A 20,437-nucleotide genomic window follows, 5' to 3' on the forward strand; every position below is an offset into this window, starting at 1 on the left:
AATCCCATTCTATACAAACTTTTTCCAGAGGTAAGCACACCTGTGATTTTAAGGATATGCTTTATACGTTAAACATGAACATTCATCCACATTCAAAGGGCTGAACACCATCCACCTGACTTCACCCTCATATACATTGTTTATAAGGGGTAGGTTAATTTTGTGTTTTCCAAGGTGCCATGGAATACTTCCTCCTCCATCCAGGGTCCCATGGAATACCCACACCTCCTTGCAGGGTCCCACAGAATACCTCCTACTGCACGCAGGGTCCTATGGAATCCCTCCTCCATCCTGCCCTCCATAAGGATCCTATGGAATCCCTCCTCTCTCCTTCCATCCAGGATCCTATGGAATCCCTCCTCCCCCTTCAATCAGGGTCCTATGGAATCCCTCCTCCCTCCATCAGGATCCTATGGAATCCCTCCTATCTCCTTCCATCCAGGATCCTACGGAATCCATCCGCCCTTTTCCATGAGGGTCCTATGGAATCCCTTTTCCCTCCAACAGGATCCTATGGAATCCCTCCTCTATCCTTCCATTCAGGATTCTATGGAATCCCTCCTCCCTCCTCCATCAGGGTCCTATGGAGTCCCTCCTCCCTCCATCAGGACCCTATGGAATACCTCCTCACTCCTCCATCAGGGTCCTATGGTATCCGTCCTCCCTCCATTAGGGTCCGATGGAATCCCTCCTCCCTCTATTCGGGTCCTATGGAATCGCTCTTTCCTCCTCCATCAGGATCCTATGGAATCCCTCCTCCATCCATCAGGGTCCTGTGGAATCCCCCCTCCCTCCCTCCATCAGGGTCCTATGGAATCCCTCCTCCCTCCATCCAGGGTCCTATGGAAACCCTCCTCCATCCATCAGGGTCTTATGGAATCCCTCCTCCATCCATCAGGGTCTTGTGGAATCCCTCCTCCCTCCCTCCATCAGGGTCCTATGGAATCCCTCCTCCCTCCATCAGGGTCCTATGGAATCCCTCCTCCCTCCATCCGGGTACTATGGAATCCCTCCTCCCTCCTCCATCCAGGGTCCCCAGCTGCACCTAATTGAGTCCTTGGTGGAGACTCCTGGATACCTGTTTTAAACTGAAATGTGAGGGATTTGCTCACAGGAATCAGAGAAATACCTTTATTTATTTAAGAACCAAAGACTTTATTTGAAGAGACAGTGGACCTTGAACATGGAACTGAGGTGCCCGTTTTGCACGGGCAATGTGGCCATGGGCATCCGGGCACGGGGCAGGGAGGCCCCCTCGGCTCTCGGGAAGGCAGTCCCGGTCAGTGCTCCTCTCCGTCGCCCAGGGTGAGCTTGTGGAGCAGGTCCTCCTCCAGGCCGGACTCGGGGGCCTGCATCTGGCGCAGCTGGCTGATGTGGCCGCCCAGCTCCTGGAGTAAGGCCGCCTGTGGGTGCAGGCAGTGGCTCTCCAGGAACTCGCACAGGTGGGCGTCCTCCCGGTGGGTGGCCCGGCGGTGCAGGTGCCGCAGGCCCTGGTCCACTCTCTTCGCCAGGAGCAGGGCCAGCCCCAGGGCCATCAGGCTGCTGTCCCACTGGTGCTGCTGCGGCCGGGGGACGTCCTCCAGCAGGACCCGGCCCCCGCGCTGGCTCTGCAGCCACACCAGCCGGTCCACCTGCTCCCTCTTCTTGAGGGCCCGCTTCCGGAAGTACTGGGAGCCCTGCTGCCAGGCCCGGTCGGGCCTCTGGAAGTAGCCGGCGATGGAGGTGTACACGGAGGCCGCGTAGAGCTCCAGGCCGATCTGCTGGTTGATGGCGGCCTCGCAGTCTGGATGGTAGCGCTGGCGCTCAGAGGAGGGCGGAGGAGTGGCCATGTCTGCAGGCGCAGGAGCGGGTCGGAGGCTGAGGCTGAGTGGAGGAGGCCGGCGGGTCACAGGTGTAGGCGGCTGGGGTCTCCGTAGGTCCTGGGTGAGGGCAGGGCACCGGAGACAGGCGGCTGGGGTCTCGGAAGGTCCCGGGTGAGGGCAGGGCACCGGAGACAGGCGGCTGGGGTCTCAGAAGGTCCCGGGTGCGGGCAGGGCACCGGAGTCAGGCGGCTGGGGTCTCGGAGGGTGCCGGGTGAGGGCAGGGCACCAGAGTCAGGTGGCCGCAGCAACAAGACACGCAGGAGGCTGCGGGCCGCTGGCGGTGGCGGTTGGCTCTGAGGGGACCGGAAGCAGTGACCGTTACTCAGGGGCCTGGGGGAGGTGCGGGGGCCTCACAGGGGGGCTGAGGGGGGCCGAGGAGGCGGGCAGTGCTGGCCTTCTCCGGATTCTATGCCGGACTCATGTTGGGCCCTGGCCTTCATGGCATTTTAAAGTGTGACCCGTGAGGACAAGTGCGACCGCTGTCAGGACGTCAACCGCACTTGGTTTCTCTGAGCAGCTTGGGTGAATGTGGTCCCGATGTGGTTGTGTCCTTAACCGCCGCCCAGCCCTTTTGGGGAATCCTTGTTGCCTCAGCATGAATCCCAACGCTTCATCGGAATGACGTCAGCGTCCGCTCCCACAGTTCCCACAGCCTGACCCCGTCCTCGGCCTGGTGACGCCAGCGACCTCCACTTCCTCCTGTTCACCATCAAGGCCCCCCTCTCTGCGGGCAGAGCCCGGCCTCCACAGCCTCACCGACCCTCCGCCTCCCATCTTCCCGCATGGGAACTGGCCTTCCCGCCCTTTACTCTGTCTCCTCTCCATCTCTCAGCATAGCCCTGAAACACATTCCGCCCGCCCTGTCTGCCCCCAAGGGGGACAGTTCCCATGGTCTCAACGCAGACATCCTAAAGATTCCATCAAAATGCTATTAGAACTGGTAAATGAATTTAGTCAAGTTACAGGATAAAAAATTAGTGTTCAGAAATCCATAGCATGGTTATGTACCAATAATGAAACATCAGAAAAGAAATTAAGAAAACATCCCATTTACAATTGCATCAAAAATACCTACCAGTAAATTTAACCAAAGAGGTAAAAACGTCTGAACTCTGAAAATAATAAGACACTGAAGAACACAATTGAAGAGGAAGCAAATAAATAAAAGCATATACTGTTTCTTATGGATAGGAACAATTAATGTAAAAAATGTCCATAGTACCAAAAGGATTATATAGATTCAACACAATCAATATCAAAATACCAGTGCCATTTACCATAGAACTGGAACAAATAATCCAAAAATTTTGACCCCAAATAGCCACAGCAATCTTGAGAAAGAAGAACAAAGTTGGAGGTATCATGCTACCAATGATATAACTATTCTACAAGCCCCTAGTAATCAAAACAAAATGGTAATGGCAAAAGATGTATAGCTCAATGAAACGGAATAACCTAGAAACAAACTCACACCTATACGGGCCATTAATCTATGGCAAAGGGGGGAAGAACATTCAATGGGATAAGCACAGTCTAGTCCAGTGATGGCGAACCTTTTGAGCTCGGCATGTCAGCATTTTGAAAAACCCTAACTTAACTCTGGTGCCCTGTCACACATAGAAATTTTTTGATATTTGCAACTATGGTAAAACAAAGATTTATATTTTTGATATTTATTTTATATATTTAAATGCCATTTAATAAAGAAAAATCAACTAAAAAATGAGTTCACGTGTCATAGGTTCACCATCACTCTAGTCAATAAATGGTGCTGGGAAAACTGGACAAATACATGCAAAAAAGATACTAGACCATTTTCTTACACTATAAATCAGAATAAACTCAAAACTGATTAAAGAGTTAACTATAAGATGCAAAACCAGAAAACTCCTAGAAGAAAGATAGTCAGTAAACTTTTTGACATTGTTCTTAATTATATATATACTAGAGGCCTGGTGCACGAAATTCGTGCACTGGGGGATGGGGTTCCCTCAGCCAAGCCTGCCCCTCAGTCCAAGAGCCCTCAGTAGATGTCCTACTGATGGCCACAGTCTGGCAGCAGAGGCTCGGTGCAGGCGTCCTCTTTGTGTGTGTGTGTGTGTGTGTGTGTGTGTGTCTGTCTGTCTGCTGGGGGCCTGCCCCCAGCCACACCTGGGAGGTGCCCCTCTCTGTTGATCTCTCAGGCTCCTGGCCTCCACTGCATGTTGTACTCTCCCTTGAGCTGTGGCCAGGGTGAGGAGCCCTTTCCTGCTGTGGGATTGCCAGACCAACCTAGGGACAGGTGCACACAGGGCATGGCTGCAGGCCGCCCATTCCTGCTCTGGGATCACCACAGTGATCCCAAGCGCAGGTGCACAGGGAGGCTGGCTGCAGGCCCCCCTTTCCTGCTCCTTGATCGCCGCTGCAATCCCACGGGCAGGCACACAGGGGGGCTGGCTAGAGGCCGCTCTTTCCTGCTCAGGAATCGCAGTGGTGACCCAGGTGCTGGCGCACACATGGCTGGCTGCAGGCCACCTGTTGTAACGTACCCCGCGAATCACAGAAGGACGCCTCAAGAAGTCGAATTAAAGAGTCACATTTATTGCAATCCGGGACTATGAGGGGCCATTCCCAAATCTCATAGCCCTAAGATGGTGGCAAAACCAGACTTATATAGGCAAAATCACAAAGGTATTGATTACATCCCAGGGTTTGGAATGTGGCACCTGGCTCCCAAAAAAGCAGATTACAGAAGCAGAATTAAGCATGTTAATTACAGTGTCGGGTCTCGGGGTCACTGAATTGACAGGTATACATTATCTAGAGCCCTTGGGTCTCCTGACCACTAAGTTGTCAGGACAGTTTAGAGTAATTGTGCTGTCCTGGTCTCTGGACCACTGAGTCAGCTGGAACGCACCACCTGTGGCCACTAAAACAATTTAGGGTAATTGTGCTGTCCTGTTTCCCAGGTACAGAAGAATGTGCTCTCTAAGACCAGTATGATAACAATCAATGGAATAGTCATTCAATCGATAAGGCATTCAATCGAATGGGATGACTTATACAATTTAGAAAATCAAAGTAACCTGTCCATTGTTAAACAAAGCAAATAGGTACCATACTTCACACCCTTTCTTGCTCCATGATCTTTGGGGCAATCCCATGGGCAGGCACACAGGGGGGGCTGGCTAGAGGCCCCCCTTTCCTGCTCCATGATCGCTGCGGCGATCCCACAGGCAGGCGCACAGGGGGGCTGTCTAGAGACAGCCCTTTCCTGCTCCATGATCCCTGCAGTGACTCAGGGGCAGGTGCACAGGGGGGCTGGCTAGAGGCCGCTCTTTCCTGCTCAGGGATCTCAGTGGTGACCCAGGTGCAGGCGCACACAGGGCTGGCTGCAGGCTGCCCTTTCCTGCTCTGTGATCGCCATGGCGACCCAGGGGCAGGCGCACATGGGGGCTGGCTAGTGACCACTCTTCCCTGCTCCCTGATCACTGCAGTGACCCAGGGGCAGGCGCACAGGGGGACTAGCTGCAGGCCCCCCTTTCCTGCTATGGGATCTCTGGTTCCTCATCCCTGGCAGGGGCGGCCAGGGAAGAGGCAGGCACCGGCCTCTTCGGTGCCCTGCTCTGGCTTCTCTGATCACCGGCAGGGGGGCGGGCAAAGATGGCCGGTTCTCCCATTCAGGGCCAGGGGCCATGCCTCCCGGCTCTTGCCTGCTGCCTGTATTTCCAATCACCGTCCTTTCCCTATGGCCTCCCATCATTGCTCCTCTGTATGCAAATTAACTGCCATCTTTGTGGGCAGTTAATTTGCATATCACCCTGTTTAGCCAATGGGAAGTGTAGCAGATGTACGCTAATTACCATGTTTCTCTTTTATTAGATAGGACTAGAGTCCCAGTGCATGAATTCATGCATGGGTGGGGTCCAGAAGCCTCCCCCAATCAGGCTAATTGGGGCTGGGCCAGCCCAGGGGAGGGAACGTGAGAGGTTGATTGGTCAGCACCACCCCTGATCAGGCCGATTGGCCAGCCACAGTGCATGTCATAGTGACTGGTCATGTTGGTTACTTGGTTTTTTTATCCTACCTAATAATAGACAAACATGGTAATTAACCGTACCTCCAACACACTTCCGATTGGCTAATCAGGGTGATATGCAAATTAGCTGCCAATCAAGATGGCGGTCGGGAGCCAGGCAGCTGAAGCGAACAGGAGGCTTGCTTGCTTCAGTGATGGAGGAAGCCAAGGTTCCCGGCCTGCCACTGCTGGCCTCTGAGCTGCACTCTAAGAAGCAATGCTGCAATTATAGAAGCTAAATAAACACCATGCTTTCAACCAGCCGGCCAAGCTGGATTTGCAACAGTGTTCCAATTATAGAAGCCAAACAAACCAGATACCTGAGTTCAGCAGCCGAGGTCTCAGAGCTGGAGCCGAGCCTCAGAGCTAAAGCTGGCTCTCAGCTGCAGTGACAGCCATAGAAGGAAAATAAATCCCAGAATAAAAAAAAAGAAAGAAAGAAAAAAAGGAGAGGTTGGGAGCTTTAGTCACCAGACAGCCTGAAAACGGCCCTCAGCCACTCACCCAGACTGGCCAGGCACCCCAGGGGGGACACCCACCCTGTAGGTGGTGTGACTAACTGAAAATAGCCACCATCCCCTCATCCAGGCTGGCCAGGCACCCAAGCAGGACCCCCCACCCTGATCCGGGACACCCTTCAGGGCAAAAGAAATGGCTCCCACCCATGCACCAGGCCTCTATAGTATATAGTGAAAGGGTAATATGCCTCCCAGCAACGGGATTAGTGGAGCCGAGAGGCCTTCCAAACCCGGGTATCAGCAGAGCCATAAAGCCTCCCGAACTCGAGAACAGCTGAGCCGTGAGGCCTCCCGAACCTGGGATCAGCGGAGCTGTGAGGCCTCCTAGCACCTGGATCAGCTGAGCAGCGAGACCTCACTGCCCTGGTGACAAGCAGAGCCGCAAGGCCTCCCAGGACTTTGATCAGTGGAGCCACGAGGCCTCCTGGCCCCTGAAGCAGTGTGAGAGGGGGCAACGCCCAAACCCCCAGATCGCCCTGCGGCTCTGTGTGTGACAGGGGGCGGGGCCACAACTCCCTATCCTCTCTGCTCTGTTCATGACAGGGGATGGCGCCCTAACCCCCTGATCGGCCCTGCTCTGTGCCTGATAGCGGGAAGCTCCCCAACCCCCTGATCTGCTCTGTTCTGTGTGTGACAGGGGGTGGTGCCCCAACTCCCCTATTGGCCCTGCTCTGTGCGTGAGAGGGGGCAGCGCCCCAACCCCCTTATCGGCCCTGCTCTGTGCATGAGAGGGGGTGAATCCGCAACCTCCCCATTGACCCTGCCTTGATTGTGACTAGTGTGGCACCTCCACCACCCAATCGGCCCTACCCTGATCGTGACTGAGGGTGGCGCCCCAACTCCCCAATCAGCCCTACTCTGAGCCCGACCAGGGGCTGCACCTAGGGATTGGGCCTGCCCTCTGCCAACCGGGAGCGGGCCTAAGCCAGCAGGTCATTATCTCCGAAGGGGTCCCAGACTGTGAGAGGGCACAAGTGGAGCTGAGGGACACGCCCCCCCGCCAGTGCACCAATTTTTGTGCACCAAGCCTCTAGTCTATACTAATAAAAGAGAAACATGGAAATTGGCATCACTCTGCTATGCCCACCAGCCAATCAGGATGAGTATGCAAATTAACCCAACAAAGATGGCGGTTAATTTGCATAAGCCAGTGGGAGAAAGATCAATATCATATGATCTCAGTCATATGTGAAAAATAACTAAGAACATAAAGTGATGAAAAAATAGACCTAGAGTCAAAGAGACATGGAGCACACTGGCAACCCTCATAGGGAAAGAAGGAGAGGGTGGAGGGAGGAAGAATTCAACCACTGAACTCATGTGCGTATATGCATAACCCATGGACACAGACAATGGGATGGTGAAGGATTTGGGGGTAAGGTGCTGGGAGAGGTCACTAGGGTAAAAAAAGGGACATGTATAATACTTTCAGCAATAAAAAGAAAAGTAAAATGCCAGCTCTAACCGGTTTGGCTCAGTGGACTGAGCATTGGCCTGTAGATTGAAGGGTCCCATGTTTGATTCTGGTCAAGGGCACATGCCCAGGTTATGGGCTCAATCCCTAGTAGGGGGTGTGCAGGAGGCACATGATCAATAATTCTCATCATTGAAGTTTTCATCTCACTCCATCTCCTTTCCTCTCTGAAATGAATAAAAATATTTTTTTTTAAAAAGTCAAAGCTGTCTTTGGAAATTCAGGTCCCTGTGACCCCAGAACTGATCTTTCACAACATTGCCTTAGTGCACAATACCCACAGGGCACTTGGAGTCTGCCTTTCTTCCCATGAGGACAAATGAAAACTCAGTTCTCATACTGAGACTAAGGATGTTAGATGGGGAGTGAGTGTGGAGGTTAAATGGAGGCCAGCTTGCAGTGTGGGGTGGCTAATGACCAGCTAATGATGCAATGACTGGCTAATAGTTTGAATTTAGAGTGGGTTTCCTTGGTCTCTACACCTACCCTCCCCCAAATACACACACTCACAACCAAAACCTGATTGGACTTTCTCATGAGGAATTGGTCAAGAGGCTCAAGTGTTTGTGAGAAACTGGTTGATTTCTAAGAAATTCTTACTGCAAATAGCTGCAGGGTGGGGTGAACAAGAAGAAAAGAGAAGAAAGGGGCTTAACAAAGGAAACAGTAAGAGGGGGAAGACTATAAAAGAAGAGCCCAGCTGCACAGAGATCTCAGCTACTCCACAGGCCACCTCTTCAGTGTCCCCCGCAGCCCAGGATGAAATTGATTCTGCAGGGAAGAGGCTGTTATTGCTAAAAATGAGCTACAACGTGGCCACGGGGGAGAGCTACAAGGCCACTGCCTTCCAGAGAACCTTGCACCTGGGTTAGTGGTCCGGGTGCCATGGAAGCTGAAATGGATTTTGTGGACCCCTGAAATGAACAGAAGAACAGTGCAAAAGGCAGTGACTATGACAAGCTCATTGTCTGTTTGGAAGCAGTAACATTGACCAAGAGCTGATAAACAGAATAGAGAGAGTCACGGGCCAGAGACTGCACCGTTTCCTGCACAGATGCACCTTCTTCTCAAACAGAGACATGAACCAAGCCCTCGATGCCTATGAAAACAAGAAGCTGTTTCGCTGGTAAATGGGCAGGGGCCCCTCTTCCAAAGCCATGCATGTAGGCCACCACATCCCGTTCATTTTCACAAAGTGGCTGCAGGACATGTTGAATGTGCTCTTGCTCATCCAGATGGCAGATGAGTAGAAGAACCTGTGGAAGTCCTGACCCTGGACCAGGCCTATGGCTACTCCATGGAAAATGCCAAGGACATCATCACCTGTGGCTTTGACATCAACAAGCCCATCTTCTCTGACCTCGACTACATGGGGGTGAGCACAGACTTCTACAAGAATATGGTGAAGATCAGAAGCACGTGACCTTCAACCAAGTGAAAGGCATTTTTTGGCTTTGCAGACAGTGATTGCAAGGGTAAGATCAGCTTTCCTGCCATCCAGGCTGCTCCCTTCTTCAGTAACTCATTCCCACAGAACTTCGGGAGCGAGATGGACGTCCAGGGCCTCAGCCCCTGTGCCATCAACCAGGATCCTTACTTCAGGATGACAAGAGATGTCACACCCAGGATCTTCTATCCTAAACCACCCTGCTGCACTCGACCTTCTTCCCCTCCCTGCAGGGGACTCTGACCCAAAGGAGTGCCAGTGACCCCAACTGGCCCACTTCCTCACAGACACAGCCAAGCAGATCAAGACCAAGGTCAACAAGTATGTGTTTTATGGAGGGAGACACATCATGGAGGAGCACAGGCAGTTTGGGGGAAATGGCCACCTGGACGTGTCCTTCATGTACATGACCTTCTTCCTCGAGGATGAGGACAAGCTGGAGCAAATCAGGAAGGATTACAGCAGTGGAGCCATGCTCACCTGGGAGCTCAAGAAGGAGCTCATGCAGGTCCTGCAGCCCCTCCTGGCAGAGCACCAGTCCAGGTGCAAGTAGGCTATGGAAGAGATATTCAAAGAATTCTTGACACACACCCCCACCCCTGCCCAGAGCTGTCCTATGACTTTCAATAATGCCCATTTTATATCTGCACAGAAGGAACCATAATTTATCCAGAGGCTCTGCCACGTGGCTTCCGGTTCCTGGTGTCTGTAACTCTGTGTGTCTGTCAGTACTGTTTCTCCCCATGTCATCCTTTCCAAAGACACCCTGTGAGCTGCCTGCTCTGCCCCTAGGAGGACTTCCATTGGACAACATCCCACTCTACATAGACCCTTGAAGCCTGATGGTTATACAAGCTTTTGGTCTAGGTGTTCATTTCAGGAAGTTTAATGGGCACAGGCCTATTTCAGCCCATCCCCCCAAAATCAAACAGAAATGCTAGCTGTGCTTTTGACTGAGAGATCTCCCAGCTTGAAAGCTGCTTTTCACACTGAGTATTAGCCCCAGGTGGCCCCTTTTATTAAGTTGAGCCTGTGGGAGAAACTTTCCAGCTCACTTCCTGAAATCCATACCTCATGTGTTCTCCTGGAACCTCTGCCCTTCCCTGAGCCTCCCCACGCTGCTTCCAGGGACTGGCCCTAAGCAGACACTGTGCCCCCACCCTGTGGCAGCTGAGGGGAATGTGTGTTCTTTGTGGAAACCTTTGTCCTGACACTTGATTGGCTCGGAGGACTGCAAAGAGCAGTGCCTTGCTGGTGTCCTGGGCTGTAGAGAACAAACAGCAGCCCTAGGCACCAAAGAAAACATTCAGTCTTGTGCCCTGTGTAGTCTGGGAAAGCAGAAGAATATCCCAGGAAATCCCTTCATGGAGGTGAAGGGTCGACTCCTTAGCACAATACCCTAAATAAATTAATTTTGGTCCCATGGGTGGTGGGTGTAGGGATAGAATATATATGTGACATACAATCCATGTTTCCTGGCCAACCTGCCTTTGTGGACATCCCATTGAATTAATTAGCCATTTCAGTGGAAAGAAAGTTAGTCTGTCTTTATCATGTTCAGGCTGCTTTACCTCACATTTAACACCCACATTTTTGGAGTCATGGGAAATCTCTGTATGACAAGTGATCACATGGAGAGATATTACAAGAAACAGGGACTATCATAAATATGATGATATGCCTCAGGGATTTTTGACCCTAAGAATATTAAAAGTCATAGGCAGATTTGAAAAGTGTTCAGAAAGGTCTAACTAAATAGTTAATTTTATAAAAATATTTTACTTTATTCTATTCCATAGATGAGCATGTATTATCTTCTGTTCAGCTAAAGAGTGGAATAATTGATTTAATATATGTATGAATATATTTTCCTTCTAGATCAGGGGGACAGTAAATTTTACTGTAAAAAATCAGATAGCAAATATTTTAGGCTTGCAGGCCATATGATCTCTGTGATAATTCCTAAATTCTCATGTCGTAGTGCAAAGGTAGCCATGGACAATTAAAAAAAAATGCATAAAATTACTTCGGCTACGGGTTACAAGTTGTGCTTAACAAAATAATTGTCGTAATGCATTATAAATTGAGTATTATCGGAGCGATAGTTCTTTCATTATGCACGATTATCTTGGAATTCATCCCAAGTTGTAGCTGGCATAATTTTTAATATACTTTTACTGATTTTCAGAGAGGGAGAGGAAGAGAGAGAAACATCAATGATGACACAGAAACATTAATCGGCTGCTTCCAGCATGTACCCCCCGCCCCAACACACACACTGGGGATCGAGCCATCAACACGGGCATGTGCCCTGAGCAGGAATCAAACTATGACCTCCTGATACATAGGTCTACACTCAACCACTGAGCCACATAGGCTGGGCAACAAGATCCTTTTTAAGTAATTCATTTATTTATGGTCATTTTTAATGAATAATTGAAATGAAAATATAATACTCCTAACACAATCAAAACCAAGAGGAGTATATATAAATATTTACTTCATAGTTGGTAAAATACATAACACATTGAAGCAGAAGCTAATTCAGAAAGTTTTATTAGAAATAGGTGTTAAAAATTTACAGATATTGTGGAATCAAATTGTCCATACACAGTGAGGCACTCATGGTGAATTCTGACTTATGTTAAAATGAGAGAGACACACTAGCCAAGTGAGCAGTAAATAGAAAAATTTCTAATCCTCTTCGTCCCCTGAATCCTCCTCTTTGGGTTTGGAGAGGAGTTTCATTACTCGGTGTATAGGAGTCTTCACAGACTCATAGTTCCATCCCTTCCTCATAAACATCTTCTCAATCACACCTGGCATCCTGTAGCCCTTGCTTACAATGAAATCTTTGAAGGCAATTGGTCCATAAAGTTCATCAATAATGTCTGGTTCAAGATGCCTTCCATCGGTCAAATGTTCCTTGTCAGGGACGACTTTAGGGTCGGGAAAGGGCTGGTCATTGACCAGCTTTTTCCAGGATTTGGGGTCCAGGTACCATGCTCCATACCTTATCTTCTCCCGTTTGGGTTTATAAGGGTCTTGTTGTTTGTGGAGTTTCCTTTCCCAGTTACCTTCCTGCATGGAGAATTTTCTCTGCTGTATGTCATCTAGCTGTTTGCAGGGCCTTATATTCAAAGGAAGCTGGCTTATTTTCTTTATTTTGACTGTATTATGGGTGAGTGGGACCTCTAACTCAACTTGAAACTGTTTCATGAGGTCCTCTTCATCAATGCCTATGTCTCCAAAATTATCATCGATCCATCTGCAGAATTCACGAATTCTTCTTCTTGATTTTTGGAGCCCAGGATCTTTGGGGATATCCGTTGTGCATGCTGCATTTGTCTCTTCCTCAGGAAACAAACTGAATAAATATGACTGGAGACTCTCCTTGGCCGTTTCCACGTAGGCTTGGTCTTCAGGTTCCAGGTTGTCCTCCTCGGGAGGTTCCAGGTTGAGCTTCCAGGCAGATTTGGGGTGGACTGCCTGGGGAGGCTCCAGGTTCACTGCCTGGGGAGGCTCCAGGTTCACTGCCTCGGGAGGATCTAAGTTCACTGCCTGAGGAGGCTCCAGGTTCACTGCCTGGGGAGGCTCCAGGTTGACCTCCTCAGGATGTTCTTCACACAGGTGTGTGGGGGTCTTCTTTCTTTCCTTGGTGCCCTCACAATACGCCCACGTGTCCTCCAGCTCCCTGTCAGGATCTAGCACTTTCAGGACCTTGAGCAGGAGGTCTGGAGGGAGAGCTTCCTCCAGATTCGGGCAGTTAACCAAGGAATGCTGGGTCAGGCTGGCTTCAATGTTCTCTACAAAGGCCTTCCGTGCTCGCTGGGCTGGCGAGAGCTTGGAACACAGGTCCGCTCCCGTGGGCGGCTGCCTGTGAATCTTTTTGGGCGGAGGGCGGGGAATTCTATGAGCAATCATGGGGAGAAAGCCTTCCCGAGGGCCACGAGTGATCACATCTTCAGCAGATGGACAGCCCGTTCTGAAGTCGTCCAGTCCCTCCTTCACAAATACCCACCGCCGGCTGTCCATGGAGGTGGGGCACTTCCCAAGCTTGTTGTTCTGCCTGGAGAGATAGCGGGAAGGCAACCTGTCCCTGTCCTTGAACCAGGGCTTACATTCCATGCCCAGGGGCACGGGCTCCAGCGGTCCTGGCCCTAGCAGCCACTTCTTGCTGGGCTCCGGCTTCTTGTCCAGCTTCGGCCCTGACAGCCACGGCTTGATCAGCCCTGACTCTATGAGCGCCTTCTTCCTCAGGTCCGACTTTAACAGCCACCCCTTGTGGGGCTCAGGTAAGGGCCACTTCTGGCACGCCATGGCGCCCTTGGCTCAGGGCGCCCAGTGGCTTCAGGGGTTTGTTGTCCCAGCGGCCCCGTTGCTAGGAGACCATTGCCTGGTGCTGACTCATTCTTATTCTTTCCCGAGGTGGGTCAGCACGTGCCCCTGCACAGCCTGCATTGTCCAGGGATGGCCGGCAAGGTTGCATTCTTGCTTGTGGTACAGAACTGTTCCCGTGTATGGGCACTCCTCCACAGGTCAGCTCCCCATTCATCTTTTGATGGACTTTTGGACTGATTCCAGTTTGAAGCTGTTTGGAAATCAAGGGGTCACGAATATTTCACGTGTTCACATCTTCATACAAGTACTTTCATTTCTCCTGGATAAATTATAGGTAACAATTGAAAGGCGGGAGCTTCTGAGAACCATGTTTTTTCTATGTACTCACAGCCGTCAGGTTTTGATATCTGCCCAAATATGGGTGAAGTGAGTGAGGCATTGGGTATACAACTTAAGATGGCACCCCAAATCTCCCTCAGAAATCAAGATCAATTATCTTTTAAGGTAACATTTCAACATAATCAGAAAAACAGTGCCATAGTAAAGCCTGAGGACAAAGGATAGGTCAGTGCCCTACTACGGATCCTGTCTTTATTTAAAACCCATGTGTTGTTCACCATCCATTTTCTTTTTACAAATAATATTTGCCCTTTTTAGATACTGTTGTGTTTCTTGGAAACAGCTTGATTCTTTGGGATCCTTTTTAAGATTTGATTTAAATAACCAGAGCAGTTCCCTGTGATAGTACATGGCTAAATACTGTTAGACCATGTGGTATGGTTAATTAACTGTTCCTCACTACTGAAGCAAGACCCTTCCATGTAAATTATTCAATGCCTGTGCATCTAGAGATCTTCTAGTCTGGCTGACAGTAAAGGTCACTATTGCAGGCCCTGTGTGAGTATCAGTTATCAAGAATCCTTTCCAGTGGTTTCTTTCCTGGCTTCTAATAATGTATTCACACACGAGCTGATCAGTAATCCCCTGAATCATTCTTGTGGGGTACAAGATTCTAGAGTTCCGTCTCTTTCTCTCATTTTGCTCTCTGGTTGTCTGCCTTGAGATCTCTACCCACCTTGTTCTCTGTGGTGTCTTAGCTCCATCTCCTTTACATAGCGTGACCTCTCTGAGCTGTGGCCTAGAAACAGAAGGAATGTGGAGCCATCATAGGAGTCACCTCATTTATTTCCTATCTGTGAGGCATCTGTCCCTGCTTCCTGATGTCCAGTGTCTTTCATAATTTTATCTTATTTTCTTTCATTATTTTTTCACGTGCTCCAGGGCATAAATCTGATACCTGTTACTCTACTTTGGCCAGAAGAGAAAATATGATCAACTTTTTTTGTTTCGTCTCCATCAATTTGTGAGTCTGCCTTTGCAAAGGTCTACCACGGCTTCCGGGCTATCATGGGGAGAAAGCCCGCCCGAGGGCCATGAGTGTTCACATCTTCAGGAGATGGACAGCCCTTTGTGAAGTCGGGCTGTCCATCTCCTGGTACCATAAATTCTTGCTATTCTCCATGATTAGAAATTGTAGATCACACCCACATTATTGAAACAAATGCCTCTTTTAAAATCCATACCAACCTATTTTACTTTTTTCCCTAATTCTCAGGATAACCATCTACTTCAACTTCCAAAAAATAAATAATAAACTCCTTAGCACATAACATTAGGTGTTTTACAATTTCAATGCAGCATGGATTTTTCTTGGTCATAGCCAATGATACACTAATACACAAATTACAGATTAGATGTAATTCTTCAACCATGGCAGCAACTTGAATCTTGTCCTCAAATACATTTTTGATTCATTTAGTTATTCAGCACACATTGGTTCAGTTCTCCTTTTGTATGAGGCAGTGTGTCCAATATTCAAACTCTTGCAATTAAAGATACAAACACTATATTTTCCCTATAATCAATTTCCCATCAATTTTTGCCATCTGATTATTTTAAAGATTTTCTTCAGACATCACCTTTGAAGTACATTCTTTCTGAGTAAGTGTTAAGTGAAGCAGGCTGAAATTGCAAATCAATGAAATAGAATTAAATATATTAATACAGCTAAGATGACTTAAGATGGTTGGTATAAATTAAAATATGAAGCTAAGGAATAGAAAATCAGTGACCACGATTCAGTGGGAACTCAATCTATTCTAGAAATCATTGCTTGTAAATTAGTATTATTATTAATATCATTATTAATATTAATATTATTGTTTCCTGGAGTATGAAGCACAGGGAGAATAACTCCGTTTAAGGATACGAACGAAGTGACATTTTCATAGGAAAAATGACAAGTAGCCTGAAGGTAATGCCCAGTATATTCAAAGCCCTTTAAAAGTTCACTATTGTCCCTATTTGTCATATGACATATACTTTTTCCAAAGAGGAATGATAGATGTGCAACAGAAATTACATTTATCCCTTATTGAAATTATCAAGTGAATCCTAGCTGTTTTGGACCATTGGGTAGAAGTGATGGCGAACCTATGACACGCATGTCAGAGGTGACACGCGAACTCATTTTTTTGGTTGATTTTTGTTGTTGTTGTTAAATGGCAGTTAATTATATAAAATAAATATCAAAAATATAAATCTTTGTTTTAGTATGGTTGCAAATGTAAAAAAAATTCTATATGTTACACCGCACCAGAGTTAAGTTAGAGTTTTTCAAAATGCTGACACGCCAAGCTCAGAAGATTCGCCAAGAGCCTCACCCTGGGGACTGAAGTGTCCCAGGTAACATTTTGTTGAAGGTCACGTGCCCAGGTGGTGGGGGCAAGAAGGCTCAATCCCCGGTAGGGGCCTACAAGAGGCAACTGATCAATGATTCTCTCTCATCACTAATGTTTCTATCCCTCTTTCCCTCTCCCTATCTCTCTAAAAACTTGTGCACTTGGGGGTGAGGGTGAGGGGTGGGGCTAGACCCCTCAACCTGACCTGCACCCTCTGTCATGTTTCGGGACCCCGGCCACTCCTGGCCTAGGCACAGGCCTACAGGCTGGGGCGGCCTGGCTCCCGAGGCCCCATTTTGTCAAGAGAACAAAGTCAGCGTATGTTACAGCCCTCACAGAACCTAGTACACTGCATCTGTGCATACAACTGCCTCGTTCATGTGTCTGCTTCGCCCTACTGGATTACTAACATCTTGAGGACATAGCTCTGTCTTATCCTGCTTCATCTTCAGTGCCTGGCCTGCTGCTATGGACCTGAGAGGGTTTGTTGAGTGCGTGAATAATGAATGAGTGAATGAGTGAATGAATGAGCAAGTAAGTGAATGAACAAGCAGCTAAGGGGCGGGAACTTCTGCCGCATTGCCATGGCAACATGGCAGAAGTTCCAGCCTCACACAGGGCTCCCTGAAGCCCACCCTGGAAAGTTCCCCCCTGTTCCCAGTGGCCTGGGACCCCTCTCCTGGCTGCATACTGAATTACTAACATCTTGAGGACATAGCTCTGTCTTATACTACTTCAACTTCTGTGCCTGGCCTGGTGCCATGGACCTGAGAGGGTTTGGTGAGTGAGTGAATGAGTGAGTGAATGGGTGAATGAATGAGCAAGTAAGTGAATGAGAAAGCAGCTACCTGTTGGGATAGTTGCACTCTGCTTTGGGCTGCCTGATGCAAACCCCGGGAAGTTCCCGCCCTGCTCCCAGTGGCCCCACTCCCCTCTGCCAGCTGCATAGTTTGCGCAGGGCAAAGGCAGCCCAGGTGTGCGTTTTGGCAGATACATGCATTAACACCTGGCAGCCTCCAATCCCCATGGGAGGGCCGTTTGTGGGCGTGGCCATAGGAAGAGCAGTGCATGAGCAACTGTCAGCCAGGGATCCCTGTGGGAGGGCCATTTGTGGGCGTGGCTGCTGGCTGATTGCTGTGATCCTGCTGCCAGCCCTGGGTCTGTTCTCATAAGGGCCACCTGCTGCCCCGGTCGCAAATAGCAGGCCTGGATGGCAGCAAGGCAGGCAGGATGGCGCTGCCCCTCCCTGCCTGCCATATGCAAATTAGCCACCATCTTTGTTGGCAGTTAACCGTCATCTTGGTTGGCAGTTAATTTGCATATCTCCTTGATTAGCCATGTCGGAGGTACGGTTAATTACCATGTTTGTCTACTATTAGATAGGAGATATATATATACATATATATAAAATTAGCCAATGAAACATAATGAATGAGCATCAGGAGTTCCAAATAATGTTTCTAGAGCTCTCTTCACTCTTAAATACAAGAGGTTACATTACTGTATGAACATCAGCATCTTCCAAGTATTCATCCTACTCTGGCTATGGCAGTTAACATTAGGAAATATGGCTATTGCAAAAGAGCCTGCTGTAGTTGTTTATCATCTCCCAAGGCAAATATTTCTGAAGAGTGATTATTGATGTAGAGTACTTATCTTTCTAAATTGTCCCCTTTTTTTGCTTCTTAAATAGACAGCGTGTGAAGATTGTGTCTTACAGGTAGTTGTTACCATGACTTTGATCACTTATAATAAGCACATTTAAGATAATTCTGATACGTTGTAATGTGGCAACATTTTTCAACATCAGAATATTCCACTGACTTCCCCTTTTAGTTTTCATTTTTTTAAAAATCAAAATGACATTGTTTCTGGATCTATTTTTTCATGGATTTATTTTGTTCATTAGATTCCACATATGAGTGAGATCATGTGATACTTACCTTTCTCTGACTGGCTTATTTCATTTAGCATAATACTCTCCAGGTCAATCCATGCTGTCGCAAATATTTCTATCTTGCAAGTGCTTGATCTGTCCTCTAATTGTTTTCTTCTATAGTAGATATTTCATTTTAATTTTATAAATCTATTTTCTTCCCTTAAAATTCTGAGAATTGGAATTTGAATTTTTGGTAAAATTATCTTTTATTTCAATATTTTATCTGAGTTTCCCCCACAATGACATAGTTTTGTGTGTTTATTGTGATCCTCTATTTTACCCTCCTCATGCATCTGGCAAACCTTTTCCATTTTTATGTATGAATAAAGGACTTACTTGATTCACCTCGGTAAGTAGCATGGATCTGATCTAGAATTGTGATGTCCATTTCACTACTAGGGTTTTGTTCAAAATGGGAGAGTGGAGTGTGTTAGTTATTCAGTTTCTTTCTCATTTGGGGATACATGGCATAGAGCTTATAGGTAGAACAGGAACACTTTCTGATGCCAAAATAAACACAATATTTCTCACATTAGAACAGTAGTTTGTTTTTTTTTGCTTGCAGGAAAATGTGTCCTATTGTTTCCCTTCTCTGCAGGTCTGTAATTGTCTTAAATTCATTCACTGTCTTGGAGTGTAGTTAGGGAGATAAAAAGGCGCAGATGCCAAAGATCTTTACTGTCCTATGTAAGGAGGGATGGGGTAGGGTTAGAGCTGAGCAAGTTAAAACAGATCTGCTCTTCACAGAGCAGCTATTTACTCTCACAATTGACCAAGGATCATCTGCAGTGTTGCAATTTCATTTACTCTGTTCTTAGAGTAAGGGGTCTCCATCTTGCTACCCAGATGTTAACAAATGTTAATATCTGCATATTTTAGTAAACCAAAAACTGTAGGTTAAATACAAGAATACTTTCTTTTAATCCATGCCCAATCCCATTCTATTCACCCTTTTACCAGAGGTAAGCACAGCTGTGATTTTAAGGATATATTTTATACATTTAGCATGAACATTCATCCACATTCAAAGGGTCGAAGACCATCCACCTATCTGCACCCTCATATGCATTGTTAATAAGGTGTAGGTTAATTTTGTGTTTTCCCAGGTGCCACGGAATACCTCCTCCTCCACCCAGGTTCACATGAAATAACTTCTCCTCCATGCTGGGTCCCACGGAATACCTCCAACTCCATGCAGGATTCTATGGAATCCCTATTCACACCTCCATAAGGGTCATATAGAATCCCTCCTTCCTCCATCAAGATCCTATGGAATCCCTCCTCCCTCCATCCAGGGTCCTATGGAATCCCTCCTCCCTCAATCCAGGGAACTATGGAATCCCTCCTCCCTTCCTCCCTACATCAGAATCCTATGGAATACCCATCTCTCTTTTCATCCAGGATCCTGTGGAATCCCTCCTCCCTCCATCAGGGTCTCATGGTATCCGTCCTCCCACCATCCAGGATCATAAGGAATCCGTCCTCCCACCCTGAAACATGGTCCTAGGATATCCCTCCTCTCATATACCAGGGTCCTATGGAATCCCAACTCCCTCTATCCAGGATCCTATGGAATCGCTCCTCTCTCCCTCCAAAAGGATCCTAGGGATCCTTTCGCCCTCCCTCCATCTGGGTGCTTGGAAATCCCTCCTAACTCCTCCATCGAGGGTCCTCTGGAATCCCTCGACCCTCCATCAGGGTCCTATGGAATCCCTCCTTACTCCTCCAGCAGGATCCTAAGGAATTCCTCCTCTCTCCATCCAGGGTCCTATGGAATCCTTCCTCCCTCCATCAGGGACCTGTGGAATCATTCCTCTCTCCTCCATAAGGATATTATGGAATCCCTCCTGCCTCCATCAGGGTCCCATGGTATTCCTCCTCCCTCCATCCATGGTCCTATCGAATCCCTCCTCCTTCCCTACATCAAGGTTCTATGGAATCCCTCCTCCCTCCTCCAACAGGGCCGTATGGAAACACATCTTCCTACTCCATCAAGATCCTATGGAATCTCTACACCCTCCTTCCATAAGGATCCTATGGATTCCTTTCTCCCTCCAT

General features: G+C 48.2%; 2 protein-coding genes and 1 pseudogene across 3 annotated transcripts; 1 reads left to right on the forward strand and 2 right to left on the reverse strand.

Annotated features, from left to right (window-relative positions):
- Window positions 1–1,280: 1,280 nt before the first annotated feature.
- Window positions 1,281–1,829, reverse strand: LOC308511633 (ferritin heavy chain-like; the record flags this gene model as incomplete). The annotated part of the gene is made up of 1 exon (XM_081081617.1): window positions 1,281–1,829. One exon carries the CDS (start codon window positions 1,827–1,829, stop codon window positions 1,281–1,283), a length of 549 nt encoding a protein of 182 aa, XP_080937743.1.
- Window positions 1,830–7,776: 5,947 nt separating this feature from the next.
- On the forward strand, window positions 7,777–9,911 carry LOC308511634 (tryptophan--tRNA ligase, cytoplasmic-like; annotated as a pseudogene). The gene is made up of 2 exons: window positions 7,777–7,812; window positions 8,670–9,911. The product of its transcript is annotated as a tryptophan--tRNA ligase, cytoplasmic-like (transcript).
- Window positions 9,912–12,052: 2,141 nt separating this feature from the next.
- LOC308511635 (protein FAM47E-like) lies at window positions 12,053–13,678 on the reverse strand (the record flags this gene model as incomplete). Its single annotated transcript, XM_081081618.1, has 2 exons — window positions 12,053–12,843; window positions 13,027–13,678. 2 exons carry the CDS (start codon window positions 13,676–13,678, stop codon window positions 12,053–12,055), a joined length of 1,443 nt encoding a protein of 480 aa, XP_080937744.1.
- Window positions 13,679–20,437: the final 6,759 nt, after the last annotated feature.

The sequence above is a fragment of the Myotis nattereri genome (genome assembly GCF_964212035.1).
Source record: "Myotis nattereri genome assembly, chromosome: X".
In the NCBI taxonomy this organism is placed as follows: Eukaryota; Metazoa; Chordata; class Mammalia; order Chiroptera; family Vespertilionidae; genus Myotis; species Myotis nattereri.